General features: G+C 45.2%; 1 protein-coding gene across 1 annotated transcript in view; it reads left to right on the top strand.

Annotated features, from left to right (window-relative positions):
* KATNAL2 (katanin catalytic subunit A1 like 2) overlaps window positions 1-19,655 on the top strand; it is a 43,938-nt gene that overhangs the window by 18,609 nt on the left and 5,674 nt on the right. Inside the window, exons 7-13 of the mRNA XM_070936000.1 lie at window positions 106-204; window positions 330-407; window positions 2,247-2,345; window positions 4,865-4,928; window positions 6,057-6,175; window positions 10,294-10,385; window positions 15,708-15,818. Of these exons, the coding sequence (XP_070792101.1) occupies window positions 106-204; window positions 330-407; window positions 2,247-2,345; window positions 4,865-4,928; window positions 6,057-6,175; window positions 10,294-10,385; window positions 15,708-15,818 (662 nt within the window). The remainder of the gene's footprint in view (window positions 1-105; window positions 205-329; window positions 408-2,246; window positions 2,346-4,864; window positions 4,929-6,056; window positions 6,176-10,293; window positions 10,386-15,707; window positions 15,819-19,655) is intronic.

Raw genomic sequence — 19,655 nt, 5'->3', positions numbered from 1 at the left:
AATTCTTTTTTTCTGCAGTTCTAATTATCCTCTAAAGTCTGGGTCTGTCTTGTTTGGTGTCTCCAAGAGTTCAGGCTGAGCAAATGGTGTTTGCTTCTCCCGCAGGGCCAAATCATTGACTTCCGTGGGCTGATTCAGGATGCTATCAAAGGAGCATCCAGTGAAATCTCCATACACAGCTTTAACTGCAATCCAGATCCTTCGGTGAGTGACGTTCTTTCTAACCAATAGCTGGCAAAAAGTCATTAGTTCTTTGGGAACAATTATTTCAATTAGAAACAAAACTTCCATCAGAACTGTTGATCTGTGTCTATTTTCCTTTTCTCTAGGAACGTCTATTAAAACCTTTGGGTGCCTTACTTGGGATGACAGCTGAAATGAGGGAGCTTGCAACGATTGTCAGCAAGGTGAGTTTCCGTTATCAGACTAAGGATGGTTGTTAAACTCCAGCCTCATTCAATGAGGGACTAAGCCTACTGTCCATCTTGATATTGAAAGTCAAGCAGAAGACACAAGGGAGGGACATCAATAGAGACCTTTCTTGCCTGAGCCCCACATTCTTATGTTAGTTCAGGGCAGGGGTGGGATTCAGCCGGTTTGGGCAAACTGGTAGTTGTGACCTGCGGGTGACTGCCCCCGCCCACCTGCCCCGGCGCTATGCCATCCTATTTAGCCACATTTTTTAAGCCGCGCACACGCGTGCAAGCCATGCGCGCTCACATATTCGATTCTGGGTGAACCGGTTGTTAAATTATGTGAAGTCCACCTCTGGTTCAGGGGTCCCCAACCCCTGTTCCGTGGACTGGCCCCGGTCCGTGAAATGCCAAAAACCAGACCATGCAAAGAAGAGAAGCCCCATCTTCTGGATGCAGGCAGCACGTGAAACCCAGCCCCTTCTGATCCGTGGAAAAACCTCTCCCCATGGAACCTTTCCCTGCTGATCAAAAGGTTGGGGGGGGCTGCTGTGTTAGCAGACTCTCCCACCTTATGGAGTCCTACAAGTTGCATAATTTGTATCTGCCAGGAAAAAAGCAATCCATTGTGGAGCCCAAAATACTACGATTAATGAAGTGTGGGGGTCCTTGGTGCTCTTTGAGCTTGGTGGTTTTCTATCAGACATTTCATTACCAAACTAGGTAACATCATCACGTGTGCACACTCCCCACCCCTATGCACCCACGCATGTGTGACAGAGACCCGAACACCAGCTGACGGCGGGAGGTGCATGCGCATGCGTGGAAGAGCTGAACTAGGGCGATGGCTCACATGCCCACAGAGAGCGCGTTGCGTGCCACCTGTGCCATAGGTTTGCCATCACGGAATTAGAGGAACGTTATTCAACCTTGGCAACTTTAACTATATGCATAATTCTGTATTTTTCTCTATTTATTAATTCTTATATTATATACCGTGTTTTCCCGAAAATAAGACCCTGTCTTATATTTTTTTGAACCCTGAAATAAGCACTTGGCCTTATTGCCACGTGCTCAAAAGCCCAATTGGGCTTATTATCAGGGGATGTCTTATTTTGGGGGAAACAGGGAGTGTATATTGGATGCAAAATTTCATTTTGCTGATTAGTGTGCATTCAGAGTGACAATAAAGTTATTATTCTATTCTATTCTATCCTATCCTATCCTATCCTATCCCATCCCATCCCATCCCATCCCATCCCATCCCATCCCATCCCATCCCATCCCATCCCATCCCATCCCATCCCATCCTATCCTATCCTATCCTATTCTGATTTTCTACTCTACTCTACTCTACTCTACTCTACTCTACTCTACTCTACTCTACTCTACTCTACTCTACTCTACTCTACTCTACTCTATTCTAGACCTGTGGACTTCAACTCCCAGAATTTCTCCAACCAGCTGGCTTGGGGGAATTCTGGGATTTGAAGTCCACAAGTCTTAAAGTTGCTGAGGTTGGACACATCCCTGAATTAAAGACAGGATGAGCCAGCCAGAACCTCCAGCCCGTTGCTGAATGACAATTCTTGCATGTCCAACCAAGCCTGAGTAATGGAGAGAGATGCTGAAAGTCGTCCTCCAGCCACAGCTGACTCTTCCCTTCTGCTCCTCCCCCATAATGGCATCCGCATAATCACCTGCTCTTTATCTTGTTGCTTTTCCCCCTTAATTTTTACGGCACGTCTGGAGCTTATTTTGCTGCGTGTTTATTATGCTTGCACAGGAAAAATGGGAGGCCTGTTTTTAAGAAGATCAAACCATGTCTTGCAGGATATCTACCTTCACAGCCCCAATGTCAAGTGGAATTGCATCATCGGACTTGACTCAGCCAAGCGGTTGGTCAAGGAAGCTGTTGTGTATCCCATCAGGGTAAGGAGCGGCTGAATCACCTTTTCAAAAGTCACACAAATGGCCTCTGTTCTCGTGGCTGAGACACACAGGTAGTCCTCGACTTGCAGCAAGTTCATTTAGCGATGGTTGGGAGTTACGGCGGCACTGAAAAAAGGGACATTAGGGCTATTTTTCACACTTACGACCGACCACTGTTGCATCCCCCATGGTTGTATGATTTATGTACGGATGCTGGACAACTGGCTCATATTTATGATGGTCGCCGTGTCCCAGGGTCATGTGGTCATCTTTTGAGAAGGTCCGACAAGTCAATGGGGAAGCCGGATTCACTTAACAACCGGGTCACTAACTTAACAACCGCAGTGATTCACTTAACAAATGTGGAAAGAAAAGTCATCAAATGGAGCGAAACTCCCTTAACGAAATTTCTCAGCCACAGAAATTCTGGGCTCAATTGTGGTTGTATGCTAAGGACTACCTGTACAGGTAGTTCTCGACGTACAACCACAGTTGGGGCCCCAAATTTACATTGCTAAGCAAGGCAGCTGTAAGTGAGTCACACCTGATTTTACAACCTTTGTTGCAGAGGTGGATTTCAGCAGGTTCTGACCAGTTCTGGAGAACCAGTACTGGAAATTTTGTGTAGTTCGGAGAATCAGTAGTAAAAATTCTGACTGGCCCCGCCCCCATTGTTCTGCCCCAGCTACGAACCCCAAAGAACGCAGCACACACAAAGTCTGTACAAACCTTAGTTTACTAAATTAAATCAGTCTTTTTCAAACAAAGGCTGTTAATTAACTTTCTTAACAGCCTACAAGAATCCAAAGAATAAATAATGGTAATCTTACTAGGATTGGCAGAAAGCCCAGAAGCAATTTGCAGGTAACTGATAAAAGAACTAAGATCAAGACATGAAGGAGAGTGAACTAAGTTGTTCCCTGCAAATTTCCTCAGTCGTCGTCCTTCCTTAAATAGGCTAAGGGAGTGGCCAATTAGCCCCAAGCCCTACTCTCGAGGAGATCTCCTCCTGAGGAGCCACTCCTGCCTTTTGGCAGCTCTGCGCGCCCGTGCATCGAGAAGAGGCTCCTCCTCTTCTTCCTCTTCACCCATGGAAGCTTCTAGGGGTTCTGAATCCCTAGCTGAATCTCTGCCTCTGGCACCACATCTTCTCCAGCCTCCTCACTGTCCGACTCGAGTGCCAGCTGCACAGGCTGTTGGCACAGCACCACACCAGCCTCCTCACTGTTGGAATCAGCTACTATCTGCACAGGCCGCTGACGGGCCACAACATCCATCTATTTTGCAGTAACCTTCCCCTGGATTGGGAAGGGAATGGAGATTTTACAGTATCCTTCCCCTGCCACGCCCACCAAGCCACACCCACCAAGCCACGCCCACAGAACCGGTAGTAAAAAATTTTGAAACCCACCACTGCTTTGTTGCCACGATTGTTACGCAAGTCACTGCAGTTGTTAAGTGAATCGCATGGTCGTTAAGCAAATCTGGCTTCCACCATTGACTTGCTCACCAGAAGCCATCTGGGAAGGTTACAAGTGATGATCACATGACCCTGGGACATTGTCCTACCGTAGTTGTAAACACATGCCAGTTGCCAAACTCCTGAATTTTGATCGTGTGACAGCAGAGATGATATGACGGTTATAAGCGAGAGGAGCAGTCGTAAGTCACTTTTTTCAGTGCCGTTGTAACTTTACAACAGTCGGGAAACAAATAGTTGTAAGTTGAGAACTATCTGTAATCTTTTTTTTTTTTTCCTTTCCAAGCTACCGTTGCTGATTTTGAAAATACGACTTAAATTGGGAAGCAATTTGAAAGGAAGGAAAATTAACTTGAGGACTGGTTTGAGAGTCGTTTTTGTCTCGTGACGAAGGCATCAGGCTAGAAAGTGGGAGTCAGCGAGTTCTAGTCCTAAAAACGGGCTAAAAAAATCAAATAAATAAATAAAATCTACCAATGAGCTTGATGTTCCACAGGGAGGGGGGACATTAAATGAATAAAAGTGAAAAATACAGAATCAGCCACCCTGATTTCCTATATTTTCCTTGTAGCAATGTTCTGATTAAAAAAAAAAATGCTGGTTGAGTTGCTAGAGCAGGGGTGTCAAACTCGATTTCATTGTGGGCCACATCAGGGTTGTGTTTGACCTTGGGGCTGGGGAGGCATGGCCAGGGTGGGTGTGGCCAGTTTGATGTCACTCGTGTCGGGGAGCGCCTGCGGTGGCCCGAGGGCTCTCTCAGCGCAAATGGGCTCCCGAGCTCCGTTTTCGGCTGGGATGGCCTCCTGCAACCCTCTGCCAGCAAAAACTGAACTCGGGAGCCCATTTTTGCTGGCAGAGGCACCACTCTGCTCTTTCCAGGGTGGCTCTGCGGGTCGGATCTAAGCACCCCGCGTGCCGGATCTGGCTCCCAGGCCTTGAGTTTGACACCCCTGTGCTAGAGTAACCTGCTGTGTGCTTAGTGCTCCAAACAGCTGGTTTTTTAGTGATGGCTTTTTTCATTTTCTTCTTTTTTCCACAGTACCCACAATTGTTTACAGGCATTCTTTCTCCTTGGAAGGGACTTCTGCTATATGGGCCTCCAGGTATGATATTATTTAATTAAATTTTGTGACTCTTTTTCATTCTGAATGCCAACAATCTCCTTAATGAAAGAGACCTTGACTTACAACAGTCAGTGACCGCTTGAAGTTATAACGGCACTGAAAACAGTGCCTTATATGACCCTTTTCACGCTTATGACCACTGCAGCATCCCCATGTTTCATGGGATCAACATTCACAACTTCTGGAGGCAAAGTTGTTCCACTGATTAATTGTTCTCACTGTCAGGAAATTTCTCCTTAGTTCTAAGTTGCTTCTCTCCTTGATTAGTTTCCACCCATTGCTTCTTGTCCTATCTTGAGGTGCTTTGGAGAATAGCTTGACTCCCTCTTCTTTGTGGCAGCCCCTGAGATATTGGAACTCTGCTATCATATCTCCCCTCGTCCTTCTTGTCAAGAAAAGTATGTCTAGACTAGACAGACCGGGGTGAAATGCTTCCGGTTCGGACCGGATTGCCTGATCCGGTAGTGATGGCGGCAGTAGTTCGGAGAACCGGTAGTAAAAATCCCTGTACCCCCCCCCCCCCACCACCACCACCATGCCCAGCTGAGCCGCATGATCATCAGAGGCTTTTTTTTTTAACTTTTAAAAGCATTTTTTCTACAACCTCTTTCGATGAAAAAATGCTTTTAAAAGTAAAAAAAAAAGCCTCTGATGATCGCACGGCTCAGCTGGGATCCTCAGAGGCTTTTCAAAGCATTTTTTTCTGCAACCTCTTGGCTGAAGAGGTGGTTAAAAAAATGCTTTGAAAAGTCTCTGACGATCCCAGCTGAGTTCCTGATCGGCAGAGAGGCTTTTCAAAGCATTAGAAAAAATGCTTTGAAAAGTTTTTTTTAAAAAAAAAGTAGGCCACGCCCACCCAGTCACATTACACCCCCCCACCAAGCCACGCCCACAGAACCGGTAGTAACAGATTTTACATTTCACCCCTGAGACAGACCCAATTCCTGCAACTGTGCTTCATATACAAAAAGGATGAAGGCTATTGCTGAGCACATTGTAAGCCGCCCTGAGTCTCTGGAGAAGGGCGGCATATAAATCAAATTAAAAATAAATTAAAAATATGTTTTATGGCTTGAGAGTAAACACTGCCTTTCCTCCAACTTGTAGGTACTGGGAAAACTTTGCTGGCTAAAGCTGTTGCCACTGAATGTAACACAACATTCTTCAACATCTCCGCATCCACCATTGTCAGCAAATGGAGAGGCGATTCGGAAAAGCTTGTCAGAGTAAAAAATCCCTTTTGTTTTCTTTATACCAAGAATTTAAGAGAGAATTAGCTAAGATACGGCCTAAGGCCGTGATGGCGAACCTATGGCACACATGCCGGAAGTGGCACGCTGAGCCATTTTTCTGGGTACGCGAGCTGTTGCCCAACTCACCTGCAGCTGAGCATGGGCACACACCCCAGCTGGTGTTCATATGTGCATGTGTGTGATTCAGGGAACCTAGCTGGTCTTCGGGGCTCTCCTGAGCATGCGTGTGTTTGCGCATGTGCACGAGAGTACTGGTGCGCAGCATGTGCAAATGGCGTTCGCACGTGTGCGTTGCGTGCACGAAAACCACAAGCATGTGTAGATGGTGTAATTGCGCACACAGCGCACGGTGGGGTGCACGCGTGAAAGCTGTGAGCATGCACAGATGGTGTGGTTGCGCGCACAGCAGATGGGGGAGGAGCCGCACATTGGCATGGATGGTAAGCATGCGCAAAGTGCGCAAAGCACAGACCTGTTTGGCACTCGATGAGTAAAAGGTTCGCCACCACTGGCCAAAGGCAAGCGTTAGCTAAACTAATCATCCCTATCCCAATACTTTCTAGAGCAGTGTTTCCCCACCTGAGCGTCGACTTCAATTCCTAGAATTCCTCAGCCAGTACGCTTGCTAGGGGATTCTAGGAGTCGAAGTCCAAGTCCAAAATTATCCTAGAACAGTGATGGCTAACCTTTTTGCCGTTGCGTGCCAAAAGCATGGGGAGCGGGGGGGGGAGGCGGGTCATGTGTGCACATGCCCACACCCATAATTCAAAGTGCCCTGCTCCCCTGTGCATGACCCCCCCCACTCTCCCCACCCTTTTGGCATGCGATGGCATGGTGGGCCAGGTAGGCCTGTTTTTCGCCCTCCCCAGGCTCCAGAGGCCTTCTTGGAGCCTGGGGAGGGCAAAAACAGCCATCCCCACCCACCCACCTGGAGGCCGGAAACGGCCCGTTTCCCAACTTCTGGTGGGACTGGAATGCCCCAAAATCAGCTGGCTGGTGCTCGCATGCGCACTGGAGCTGAGCTAGCCCACACTGGAACGCTCGCATGCCCACAGATACGGCTCCCTGTGCCACCTGTGGCACCTGTGCCACAGGTTTGCCATCACGGTCCTAGAAAATCACCCAAGATTAAAATGCAATGGATGATACTGATTCGGAGAGATTTTTAAACGGGCTGTAAAAATCCAGACATTCACTAGAGAGCAGCAGAGTGTTTTCTGTTTCTTTGCTCCCCTCTAGTGGTCATTACAAGTTCTGCATTGGATTACATAGGCGTAACTCTTCATGTCTCGCTGTAATTTTTTCATAATACAGGTAATCCTTGACTTACGACCATTCGTTTAATGACCAATAGTTGTAAGTCAAATTCAAAGTTACAAAGGCATTGAAAAAAGCGACTTATTTTTCACATTTATGATCATTGCAATATCCCCATGGTCACATGATCAAACTATGGACCCCTTACAACTGGCTCATATTTCGGTTTCAGCATCCTGGGGTCACGTGACTTATGACCATTTTTCACACTTACGACCATTGCAGCATTCCCATGGTCACATGATCAAAGTTGGCAATTTGACTCATATTTATGACGGTTGCAGTGTCCCGGGGTCATTTGATCCCCTTTTGCGACCTCCTGACAAAGTCAGTGGGGAAGCGAGACTCACTTAACAACAGTGTTACTAACTTACTGTAACAACTGCGGTGATTCACTTAACAACTATAGCAAGAATAGTCGTAAAATGGGGCAAAGCTCACTGAGCCACAGAATTTTTGGACTCAATTGTGGTCGTAAGTTGAGACTATCTGTACGTTTCAGCACAATTATTTTTTGCTGAACAAAAGATCTAACGTGTAATTTCCACCAGAATTCTGGTTTTTCTGAAGAGGGTTATTTGTGGAGAGAAGCGGGTGTAAAATGTACCTAAGTATTTAGCTCACCCAACTTTTAATTCTCTTTGCATTCATTTTTGCTTATGAAAGTGTATTTAAAAATCTATAAATGCAGCTGTAAAGGGACATTTTAGTCTCTAGCGGTTATAAGGAGGATTTTGTTCAGCTTTTCTTTCTGGAATCATTCTCCTCTCTTATTATTCCCTCCGTATTTGAGTAGGATTTAGGTGAAAAGATTTAAAATATAAAGACAGGATTATTTGTCTCTCTTTGCTCTTCCTCTCCTCTTCTGTGAGCTGTGGAGATTTAAGAATTATTTTGTACGTCCGTATCAAGGCAGCATTTCTAATATGCTCCTCCTGTCTTCTCATAATGAGGTGGCTTACAATATTTTACTATAATAGCCACTGCATTTTTTTCTGATCCCATGGCAGAAAGCAAGATATATACAGGTGGTCCTCGCCTAACGGCCCAAATTGAGCCAAAAAATCTCTTGTTGCTAAGCGAGACAGCTGGAGCTTCTGTCTAGGGCAGCCAGAGGTGGGTTTCAGCAGGTTCTGACCAGTTCTGGAGAACCGGTAGCGGAAATTTTGAGTAGTTTGGAGAACTGGTAGTAAAAATTCTTTTTTTTAATAAAGTTTTTTATTTTTATTTCTCATAAACACATTTACATGTACAGTCATTTCCATCATTTTTCATTCATCTTTTCTTGTAACTTTCATTTTTCATTTTTATTTTTTCAGGGCTGCTCTTTTACCCTTTACGTTTACTCCAACCTTTCTTCTTCTCCTCCCCTTCTCTTCCTTCCTCTCTCTCCTCCTACTTCCTTCGTTCTTTCTCTCCTTCTCTTTCCTACTTCCCCTTCTCTTCCCCCACTCCTCTCTTCTTCCCCCCTTCTAACCTTCTCCTCTACTCCTCTTTCCCCTCCCTTTTCTTCCTCTCCTTTTCCCTTTCTTCTTTCTCCTCTCCTCTCCTCTCCTCTCTTCTCCCTTCCCCTCTCTCTACTTCTTCCCCTCTCTCCTCTTGTTTCCCTTTTCAGTTCAATCTAAAGTGGTATTCGAGCAGCCCCGATTTTCTAATTATTCTCATTTCAATTTCTTATTCAATTATTATTTATTTTTATTTCATCATTTGCATACATTTTTATAATATCTCACTTTTTTCCCTTTTACCCCCCCCCCCCTTTCTCCTTTTACTTGAAAGGAGAAATAGTAAAAATTCTGACTGGCCCCGCCTCCATCTATTCTCTGCATCCCGAGTCCCAGCTGATCGGGAGGAAATGGGGATTTTGCAGTAACCTTCCCCTGGATTAGGGAGGGAATGGAGATTTTGCAGTATCCTTCCCCTGCCACGCCCACCAAGCCATGCCACGCCCACCAAGCCACGCCCACAGAACCCATCGTAAAAAAAAAATTGATAAAAAGATTTTTTATTTTTAAAACAAACAAACATAAAACCATCTTCAGTTCACAAACAATGTGTCGGTTGGTTACAAATCTTTTGTGCATCATTCACCAAATTCATAATTTACAGTTTTCAATTTACCTAGATTCTCATATCCTCAATCTATATATTGTTATCCTTTTGCACTTATTCTCCATCCACAGATTTTCTACAGTTCAGAAAGTGGTTCTGGAAGTATTTCAACATAATGGTTGGTTCGTGCATAATTTAAATAAAAATATTTTTTGAGATGTTTTGGGTTTAGCATTCTGATTTGTAAACCTTGTTGTTTGGCTTCATGGAATATATGATCCAGGACAATGTGGCTTCTTCCAGGAATCATACTTAAATTGTAGCTTGTGCAAAGGATGAGTCTAGTTAATTGCTATTTTTTAAAAAAAATTATTGAAACGTATCAAGTTTTTTTAAAAGTATAAATTCATTTCACCTCATAACTAAAGGCAGTGGTTAAGGTGTTGGCAAAATTTTTTGAAACCCACCACTGAGGGCAGCCCAGTGGTGGGATTCAAGTAATTTAACCCTAATGATTTCTTTCAACAACCAGTTTGCCAAACTGCTCAGAAAGTTAACAACCGGTTCTCCCGAAGGGGTGCGAACCGGCTGAATCCCACCACTGAGGGCAGCCCCACATAGAGCGTGTTCTTCCCAGATTCCTGCTGTCAGAGAATGATGCCAAACAGACCATTTCTCCCTCTTGACCTTTCTTTCTTGGGATTCTGTCTCTTTCTCCGCAGGTATTATTTGAACTTGCCCGCTATCATGCGCCTTCCACAATCTTTCTGGACGAGCTGGAGTCGGTTATGAGTCAGCGAGGCACGGTTCCAGGGTAACCATTCTCAAGCAGTCTAGGTTTTGTTGTTCTTGTTTTTTGAGTAAGGGGAGGGGGTGTCAATCTTCTTATTGGATTTTTAAAAAAATATTTCAAAAAGAAATATAAGTAGTCCTTGACTTACAGGAGTTCACTGAGTGACCGTTGAAAGTTACAGTAGCACTGGGGGGAAAAAAGTGACTGAGGACCATTTTTCACACTTACGACCATTGCAGCATCCCCACCGTCATGCGGTCAAAATGTGGACTCTCGGCAACTGGGTTCGTATTCATGGCGATTGCAGTGTCCCCGGTGTCATCTGATCCCCTTTTGTGACCGTCTGACAAGTACATTCAGTGGGGAAGCCAGATTCATTTTACAGCCATGTTCCTAACTTAACAACTGCAGCGATTCACTTGACAATTTGACTGTTGTGACCTAGGCCCAAGTAGGTATTATCAGACACAATCAGTTCTAAACAAACAGATTTTATTAGAACAGCTGAGAATTAACTCATTCTCAGCCTAGTCCAAACTGATTCAAAACAAATTCTTCATAACACAGTTCTTCAGCCTTATCATCAACCTCGGTCTACTTTGGCAGCCTGCCAAAGGCTTTTCTTGGCAAAAGTTCAGAAGCAGAAGATGCCGACAAGAAATAAATGCAGCAAGACAAGAAACAAAACTATCAACGTTGTTTTCCGACAAAGAGCTCAAGAGCCGTTGCTGGTCTTTTAAGGCTTATGGGAGGGGGCCAATCATCTCTTGGCCTTACTCCCGAGTCGTCCTTTCTGCTTTAGTTGCTCTTGCCTTCTGGCAGCTCTTCTCACGCGTGCACTAAGAACAGGCTCCTGTTCCTCTGCCTCTCTGCTGTCAGCCGCTGGAGGCTCCAGAGTCCGCAAATCACTCCCAGATGGCCCTGGCCCCATCTCTGCCTCTGACCCAGAGCCCTCATCTGGGCCTTCCCCAGCCTCCAGGACTGGACCATGTTCTTCCTCAGCCTCCTCACTGTCCGACTCCACTGCCAGCTCCACAGGCTGCTGGCAGACCACAACATTGGCAAGAAAGATCATAAAATGGGGCAAAACCCGCTTAACAACTGTCCCGCTTAGCAACAGAAATTTGGGGGCTCTGTTGTCGTAAATTGAGGAATAATAATAATAATAATAATAATAATAATAATAATAATAATAATAATAATAATAATTTTATTTCTATACCGCCCTTCTCCCGAAGGACTCAGAGTGGTGTACAGCCTATTTAAAAACACAAAACAAAACAACGATTAAAATTTAAAATCATTAAATAATTAGGCTCCAATTAAAATCCCAGAAATTTAAAATACCCCAATTTAAAATTATTATGTTGATAGCCCGGCCTGGTGGAACAACAGGGTCTTCCTGGGTATTACCTGGGTATTAACCTTTGGAGCAGAATATTCGTTGTTCAGAGTTAAAATGAGGGATCCTTGGTGCTCTCTAAGCTTGGTTGTTTTCTTGCCGACATCTCATTGCCAAAGTAGGTAACATCATCAGCGCATGGCTGGCTGAGGAATTCTGGGTGTTGAAGTCCACCATTTGCAAAGGGGCCACAGTTGCCCACCCCTGCTCTTGATGTTCTTTTACCTGTTTTATCTCAGCAGGGATAGAAAGAAATTTATAATTCCATAAAAGTGGATACTAGGATGACTTTTTCTAGGGGTGCCTCTGTTTCTCCAAACGAAACATTTCAGGCCAGGGAGCAGAAGTCCTTCGTAGCATGGAAGCCAAGGATCAAGTTTGCAGGTTTAAGTTTCTGCCCCAGTTTCTAAGAGGGGTCTGGAGGCTTCGGGAACATCTGAAATGAAACTTCGCAGACACTTCTACATCCCTCGAGGTCTTATTGGTCAAGTGACCTGCGGCTGAATGTCGCAAAGAAGACGTCCGCAAGGCTGGGTCAGCCAAGGTGGTTTCGCTTCCCGAACTCATCAATGGATCTGCAGAGTCACCAAGTGATGAATCATCTATATGAAAATTGGTTTGAATATTTCTTAATTGGAGAGAGGGTTATAACATCATAAAATGCCAAGAGAAGATGATTAGATAAGCCTTGTGTGAATTAATAGCCCATATCGCTTTCAGTCCTCGGACAAATGTCTCTGAAATCTTTTTACCTGCAGGGGGAAAAAGGATTGGGACCTTAGGCCTGGCATACATACCCTCTGCCCCGGCTTTTATGGGTCTTTTTAATTGGTTCACCGAAGAGACTTATATAGGGCGCTCCCCTGTTTTAACAGTCTAATCACCATCTATCTTCAGAGCTTGGATGTCTAAACCAGGGGTCATAACGTTAAAAGATGTTAAAATGGCCCTTATCTTGCAGGGTCAGGAACCCTGAAGGCCTTCGGAAAGACGGTCAAAATGTGCCATTCGTTTTCTTCGGCCTTGGGGCTGGGAAGACTGCATTCCCTCATCTGGAGGAGGGTGTGAAGTGAATCTTTTGTTCTTGTTCAGTTGCTAAGTTGTTTTCTGATTCTTCAGGACCCCCATGGACCACAGCGTGCCAGGCCTTCCTGTCCTCCCCTATCTCTCAATGTTTGCTCAAAGTCATGATGACCCTATCTAACCATCTCCTCCTCTGCCGTCCCCTTCTCTTTTTCCCTTCCATCTTTCCCAATGTCATTGGAGTCTTCTCCGAGGAGTCCTCTCATCTCATTTGGAGGCCAAAGTCTTTGAGCTTCAGCTTCAGGATCTCTGTTCTTCCAAAGAATAGACCGAATTGATTTCCTTTAGGACAGGGGTCAGCAACCTGCGGCTCCGGAGCCACATGCGGCTCTTTGGGCCCTCTGCTATGGCTCCCTGTCAGGTCATCCCACCACTGGCTGGCCCCACCCCTCACCCTCCCCTCCCAGTCACTCCTCGCCTGGCCTGAGAAAGTAAGGGCAACGGTGGAGGATGGAGAAGCAGCCAGGGCAGAGACAGGGAGAGACAGAGAGACAGGGAGAGACAGAGAGACATAGAGAGATACAGAGAGAGAGGAAGAGGGGGGGAGAGAGGGGAGAGAGAGAGATCTCAAAAGGATTTTGTGGTTCCCGGTGTTTTTTAACAATGGGTTCTCTGCCCTAATGACCAGCTGGGTAGGCGTGGCTGGGGGGGGGGGTCATGTGACTGGTGGGTGACATCGAGTTGGCCACGCCCACCCAGGTTTTGTGGCTCCCGGTGTTTTCTTTTCTGTGGCTCTTTGAGTATTTAAGGTTGCAGACCCCTGCTTTAGGATCAACTGATTTGATCTCCTTGCAGTCCAAGGGATTTTCAGTAGTCTTCTCCAGCCACCACAGTTGGAACAGCATTGTGAATTTTTGGTTGCCTATTAAGAATTGTGGGTGTTGGGTAGGGACTTGAACTTTTCTTTGGGTGGGGAAACCCTGGACTTTCAGATTTGCATTAATGTCAGGGTTCCAAGTAACACCCCCAACGAAAGAAAACTCTGAGGCTTGAGTTTCCTCAAACTTACATTTTATTAGAGATGTCATATTGGCACATCTGGGGAAAACCTGAATCTGAAAGCTTCCAGGGTTTCCCCACCCAAAGAAAAGTCCATGTCTCTTCCCCTGCACCCACATGTCCATCACATGGTCCAATCAAAGCACCGTCCCAACTGGAGATGTCTCCCAGTCACACCCGTCCAAGTGCAGGGCGCAATGTCCTTGACTCTCTGAGAAAAGAATGTTATTATGACTATGTAACTCCCTTGCTCCATACAATCCCCCCTCCCAGTTTCCTACAGCACTAATTGTGGCAGGCCTGAAGGCCCAATATAAAAGGCCTAACAGTCTGGTTGAATTTTAATTGACATTGTTTCTTTTGTTTTGTGTCAGTGGGGGCCTACTGTTGGCTGCCAGAGTCACGACATTTGTGTTAGGTGGCCATATAAATTCTACAAATAAATAACTACGGTGAAAACTCATATCATTTAGCTAATCACATCCCTTAAGGTTGTGGGAGAACTCTGAAATCTGACAAGATTTCAGCCATCAGCAATGACTGAAAATTTTGTGTTTTTTTTCTAAAATTTTGTGGTTTTTTTTCAAAACGTTCCAAGATATTTCACGCTGAAATTCTGTAAGTAATTCAGGTAACCCGAATGACAATAGGTGATTTGGTACCAATGTACTCCACATTGCTGATCCTCTCATCCTGGACATAAACTGTTTCAACTCCTACCCTCAAAACGACGCTATAGAGCACTGCACCCCAGAATAACTAGACACAAGGACAGTTTTTTCCCGAACGCCATCACTCTCCTAAACAAATAATTCCCTCAAAACCGTCAAACTATTTACTAAATCTGCACTACTATTAATCTTCTCATCGTTCCCACCACCCATCTCCTTCTGCTTATGACTGTAACTTTGTTACTTGTATCCTTATGATTTATATTGAGATTGTTTCCTGATTGCTTATTTGTACCCTATGACTATCATTAAGTGTTGTACCTTATGATTCTTGACGAATGTATCTTTTCTTTTAATGTACACTGAGAGCATATGCACCAAGACAAATTCCTTGTGTGTCCAATCACACTTGGCCAATAAAGAATTCTATTCTATTCTATTCTATTCTATTCTATTCTATTCTATTCTATTCTATTCTATTCTATTCTATTCTATTCTATTCTATTCTATTCTATTCTATTCTATTCTCTCACAGGTGGGACTTGTTTGATTCCAACATAGAGCTTTGTGTCATTCGCCCTATGTAGTCCAAAACGTTATGTTGATATTGCTTGACAACAAATTGTGGCTAAAGAAATGAAGGCTTTGCATGAAGCCACTTATCAGATATTGCTATCTTCCGGGATACTTCCAAGAACCATCATCAGTCTCAAGTCCCTTTGCACCCAGAAGAGATCTAACCCCCCTTGAATTTCACAGATTCTTTTCTACCATCAATTTGCTTTCAATCAGAATAGTGATGGAAGGGACCTTAGAGGTCTTCTCATCCAACCGCCTGCTCAAGCAGGAGACCTTATACCATTTCAGAGAAATGCTTTTGTCCGATCTCCTCTTAAAAACTTCCAGTGATGATTGAGCACCCACAACTTCTGAAGGCAAGTTGTTCCACTGGTTAATTGTCCTCCCTGCTAGGAAGTTTCTCCTTAATTCCAGGTTACGTGACTATAGATTTGCTGCAACGGTTATAAGTGTGGAAAACAGCCATAAGTCCCTTTTTTCAGGGCCGTTGTAACTTTGAACAGTCACTGAGCAAATTGTTATAAGTCGAGGTCTACCTTTAACGGGGAAGCTTCTCCCGTGCCCAGGAATAATTGTTCCTCTTTTCTCCTGCCCTCAATATCTTGACAGTGGTGAACACGAAGGGAGCCGGCGGATGAAAACAGAATTATTGGTGCAGATGGATGGCTTGGCTCGCTCAGATGATCTTGTCTTTGTTTTAGCAGCTTCCAACTTGCCCTGGTAAGAGAGCCAGAGAATATGCTTTGAATACATCTGCATGAGCCTCTAAACACAGATAAAGATTTTACTTACCCAGAGCAGTAAAAGCCATGATATTTGGCTAAAGCCTTCCAAGATTAATTGGAAGCTTTGAGCTTCTCTGTTGTTATTATTATTATTGCTGATGTTTTGCTTCTGCTTCGGTTCTTGCTGTTTGCACCAGAAAGTGCATAATCCTTCAGAAGATCAGCAGATGCCAGAGCAAGCCAGCTGCTAATATTTAAAAGGCAACTTGATGGCCAAGTTATTTACTATAGTTAAGCTAAAGAAGCATTCTCCGCGGAGAAACTCTTTAAGGTGCTTAAATCATCCGGTGCTTAGAAAAATATGTTCTCTAAAAATAGGGAGAGTTGGGTTTTATTGGAATTATACGCGCTAAAGTTTCAGGATGAAAATCCTTCCTTTTTTTTTTTTGTAACATGAAAATCCAGTTGGGATCAAAGCGGGGCTGCAATAGAATAGAAAAAAAAAAAAACACGTTTTTTGTACAAAAGTAACAAAGGAGGAAATGACTCCAAATCAATGGTGGTATTTAGCCGGTTCAGACCGGTTCGGGCGAAGCGGTAGTGACGACCTGCTGGTAGGCCCGCCCCCACCCCCCCACCCCAGTGCTATGCCGTCCTATTTAGCCATGCTTTCTAAACTGCGCGAATGCATGTAAGCAGGGGTGGGTTCTAATTTTTTTTACTACCGGTTCTGTGGGTGTGGCTTATTTTGTGGGTGTGGCTTGGAGGTCATGTGACTAGGTGGGCGTGGCTAGCTGGTCAGAGTCATTTCTGGAAGGTCCTCGCACTTACGACCAGTCCTTGCACTTACGACCCGACTCATTTCTTTGCTTTTAACACTGATCAGCTGTAGGACGGCCCTTTGAAGCCCCACCGCAAGAGTGTAAACAGTTTTTTTCCCTCTAGTCATCAGCTGGGACTCAGGAGGCAGCAATAGATTGGGGGTGGGACCAAATAAAAGGTAAGAATAACGTGGGGGGGTGGGTGTGGTGGGAGGCCGGGGGGGGGGGGAGAACCGGTTTGGTGACGTCATATTGTCACCGCTACCGGCTCGGCCGAACCGGACCGAACCGGGGGGAACCCACCACTGCATGTAAGCTGCGTGGGCGAGCAAAGCACATGTGCAGAAGGCCGGGTGCCTGCGCAGAAGGCGCGCTCACATTTTTGGTGCGCGGCGAAACCGGTGGTAAAATTATGGGAAACCCACCTCTGCCCCAAATCCTTGTTTTCAGGATCACGGCGCAAAAGACTTTCCATGCAGTGGGCTGTATTATTCCTGAGATCTGTGTGAATTGACAGAAAGTAATATCAAATGACATGGGTTTTGTAATTTCGTTAACTAACATAGTTACTTCGTATTTTAATTTGATTTATTTTTCTCTCTTTTAAAATGATGTTCAGGTTTATTAGCTTTTAACATTCCTAAACTGATAAAACACGCTGGAGAAGAAAAAGTTTGTTAGTACAAATTGGGGTCTGGCTTCTCTCTTTGGTGAACTCCAAACAACTTTTTTTTCCTTACGATTTACGCCCCTTCTGACATCAGAGCTCATTTTAATGAACATGTGTGATCTTATGGGATGCAAATATGTAACATGTTTGATGACTACATGTAAGGGATTGCCTATGCAAAGGGGAGGTTACTTTTAACCTGTCCAAACAACTTTCCTCTTGCATTTTGTTTGTTGTGTTAACTATACAAAAGGAGTGAAACATGGGGCTTGAGGTTTACAGATTAACAGAGTTGGAAGGGACTTTGTAGGTCATCTAGTCCAACCCACTGTCCAAGCAGGAGACCCTACACCATTTCTGATAAATGGCAGTCCAGCCTCTTCTTCGAGACCATCTTCTGCCACCAGTAGCCTCCCACCGGCCAGTCCGCTCCCATAGAGAGGGTCTCTTCAGGGTGCCATCGGCCAAATTATGTCAGCTGGTGACACCCAGGGGGAGGGCCTTCTCTGTGGGAGCCCCTGCCCTTTGGAATGAGCTGTCCCCAGAAATTCGTAAAATCTCTGATCTCCGTGTATTTCGCTGTGCCCTCAAAACCTTGTTGTTCCGCCAGGCTGGGCTATCAAGGTAAAGATTTTAATCGGGTTTTTAAAAATGGGATTTTAAATTTGGGGTTTTAAATTGAGCCTATCATTTAATAATTTTAATTATTTTTAAATTTTGTCTGTCTTTGTGCTTTTAATCAGGCTGTACACCGCCCTGAGTCCTTCGGGAGAAGGGCGGTATAGAAATAAAATTAATAAATAATAAATAAAATAAATTCTTGAAAGCCTCCAGTGATGAAGCTCCCACAACTTCTGAAGGCAACTTCTGTTCCATGGGTTGATTGTTCTCACTGTCAGATAATTTTTCCTTATTTCTAGGTTGAATCTCTCCTTGGTCAGTTTTCATTCATTATTCCTTGTTTGGCCTTCAGGTGCTTTGGAAAATAGCTTGACCCCCTCTTCTCTGTGGCAGCCCCTCAAATATTGGAAGACTTCTATCATGTCTCCCCTCGTCCCTTTCTTCACTAGATTAGCCATGCCCAGTTCCTGCAACCGTATGCAGAATGTTCCTACAAAACATTCATCGTATGTTTTAGCCTCCAGGCCCCTAATCATCCTGGTTACTCTCCTCTGCACTCTTTCTAGAGTCTCAACCTCTTTTTTATAGTGTGGTGACCAAAACTGGATGCAGTATTCTAGGTGTGGTCTTACTAAGGCTTTATAGAGTGGTGTTAGAGATCCCACTAGCTGCTTTTAAATGATCTTCCAACTCAGTTGCTTATTGGGAAGGTAAACTGAGGCAGAACCTAGGGCCTGCTTCTCTGCTGTAGCTACCGCGCACTTTCAGCATGTAACAACTTCACACCTGACGACTGAAAACAGAGAGGAAAAACTAGCTGTATTGTAAAGCATCGTGCATAACCTTAAAACTCATCTTTAGTGGGTTCACCCTGATGTCAGGATTCCAAATAACACCCCCAACAGAATCAAAACTCCAAGGCAGGCATATGCTTCAAAGTACAGCTTTATGAGGCATGTCATATTGGCACATCTGGGGAAAGCCGATTCTAACTCCCCCCCCCTCCAGTTTCCCCCTAGTTAAAATATATACTTTCTCTCCTCCTGCCCATGCAGACCATCACATGGCCCAATCAGGTCACAACCCAAAGTTCATCCGGACTCACGTCCTGCCTCCTCACACCTGGTGAGAACATCCTTGGCTCTCGAAGGAAGGCCCTCGGTATCTCTACCTCCCCACTCCCATTCCCACAGCTCGCCCAGCCACCACTGTGGCAGCCCTGAAGATGCCAAGGAAAATGGCTCCAGGGCTGACACCTGATGGTTTATTCAGTGGTGGGATTCAGCCGGTTCGGGCCAGTTCAGGCGAACCGGTAGTTAAATTGCTGGCTGGCACCGCCCCTTCCAGGAGTTCCCACGTGCCCCATTTTGGCTCCCAGGTAAGTACAGGGAGGCCTACTAGGCCCAAAACGGGGCACGGGGAGGGTGGTGCATTTCCCCCCCCACCCCCGCGGCCCGTTTTTGCTCCCAGGGGGGTGCAGGAGGCCAAGTGCTGCCTGTCACACCCCCTGGCCACGCCCACCATGGCCACGCCCACCCAGCCAGTCATGAGAGCAGAGAACCAGTTGTTAAATTGTTTGAATCCCTATTTGGACATATGATCAAGCTTTGTCTTTACTGGTTCAGTTCTGGTCTGGGTGGCTCTGATCCTTCTTTAGTTTTGGTGCCTCTTAAGGAATCTTTTTACCTCTTATCCTTGAGGGAAACATCCTAAGATCCTC

Source organism: Pituophis catenifer, unplaced genomic scaffold, assembly GCF_029215685.1.
Source record: "Pituophis catenifer annectens isolate HBS135680 unplaced genomic scaffold, rPitCat1.0.hap2 SCAF_2, whole genome shotgun sequence".
Taxonomy (NCBI): domain Eukaryota; kingdom Metazoa; phylum Chordata; class Lepidosauria; order Squamata; family Colubridae; genus Pituophis; species Pituophis catenifer.
This window is presented reverse-complemented; position numbering and strand designations above follow the sequence as displayed.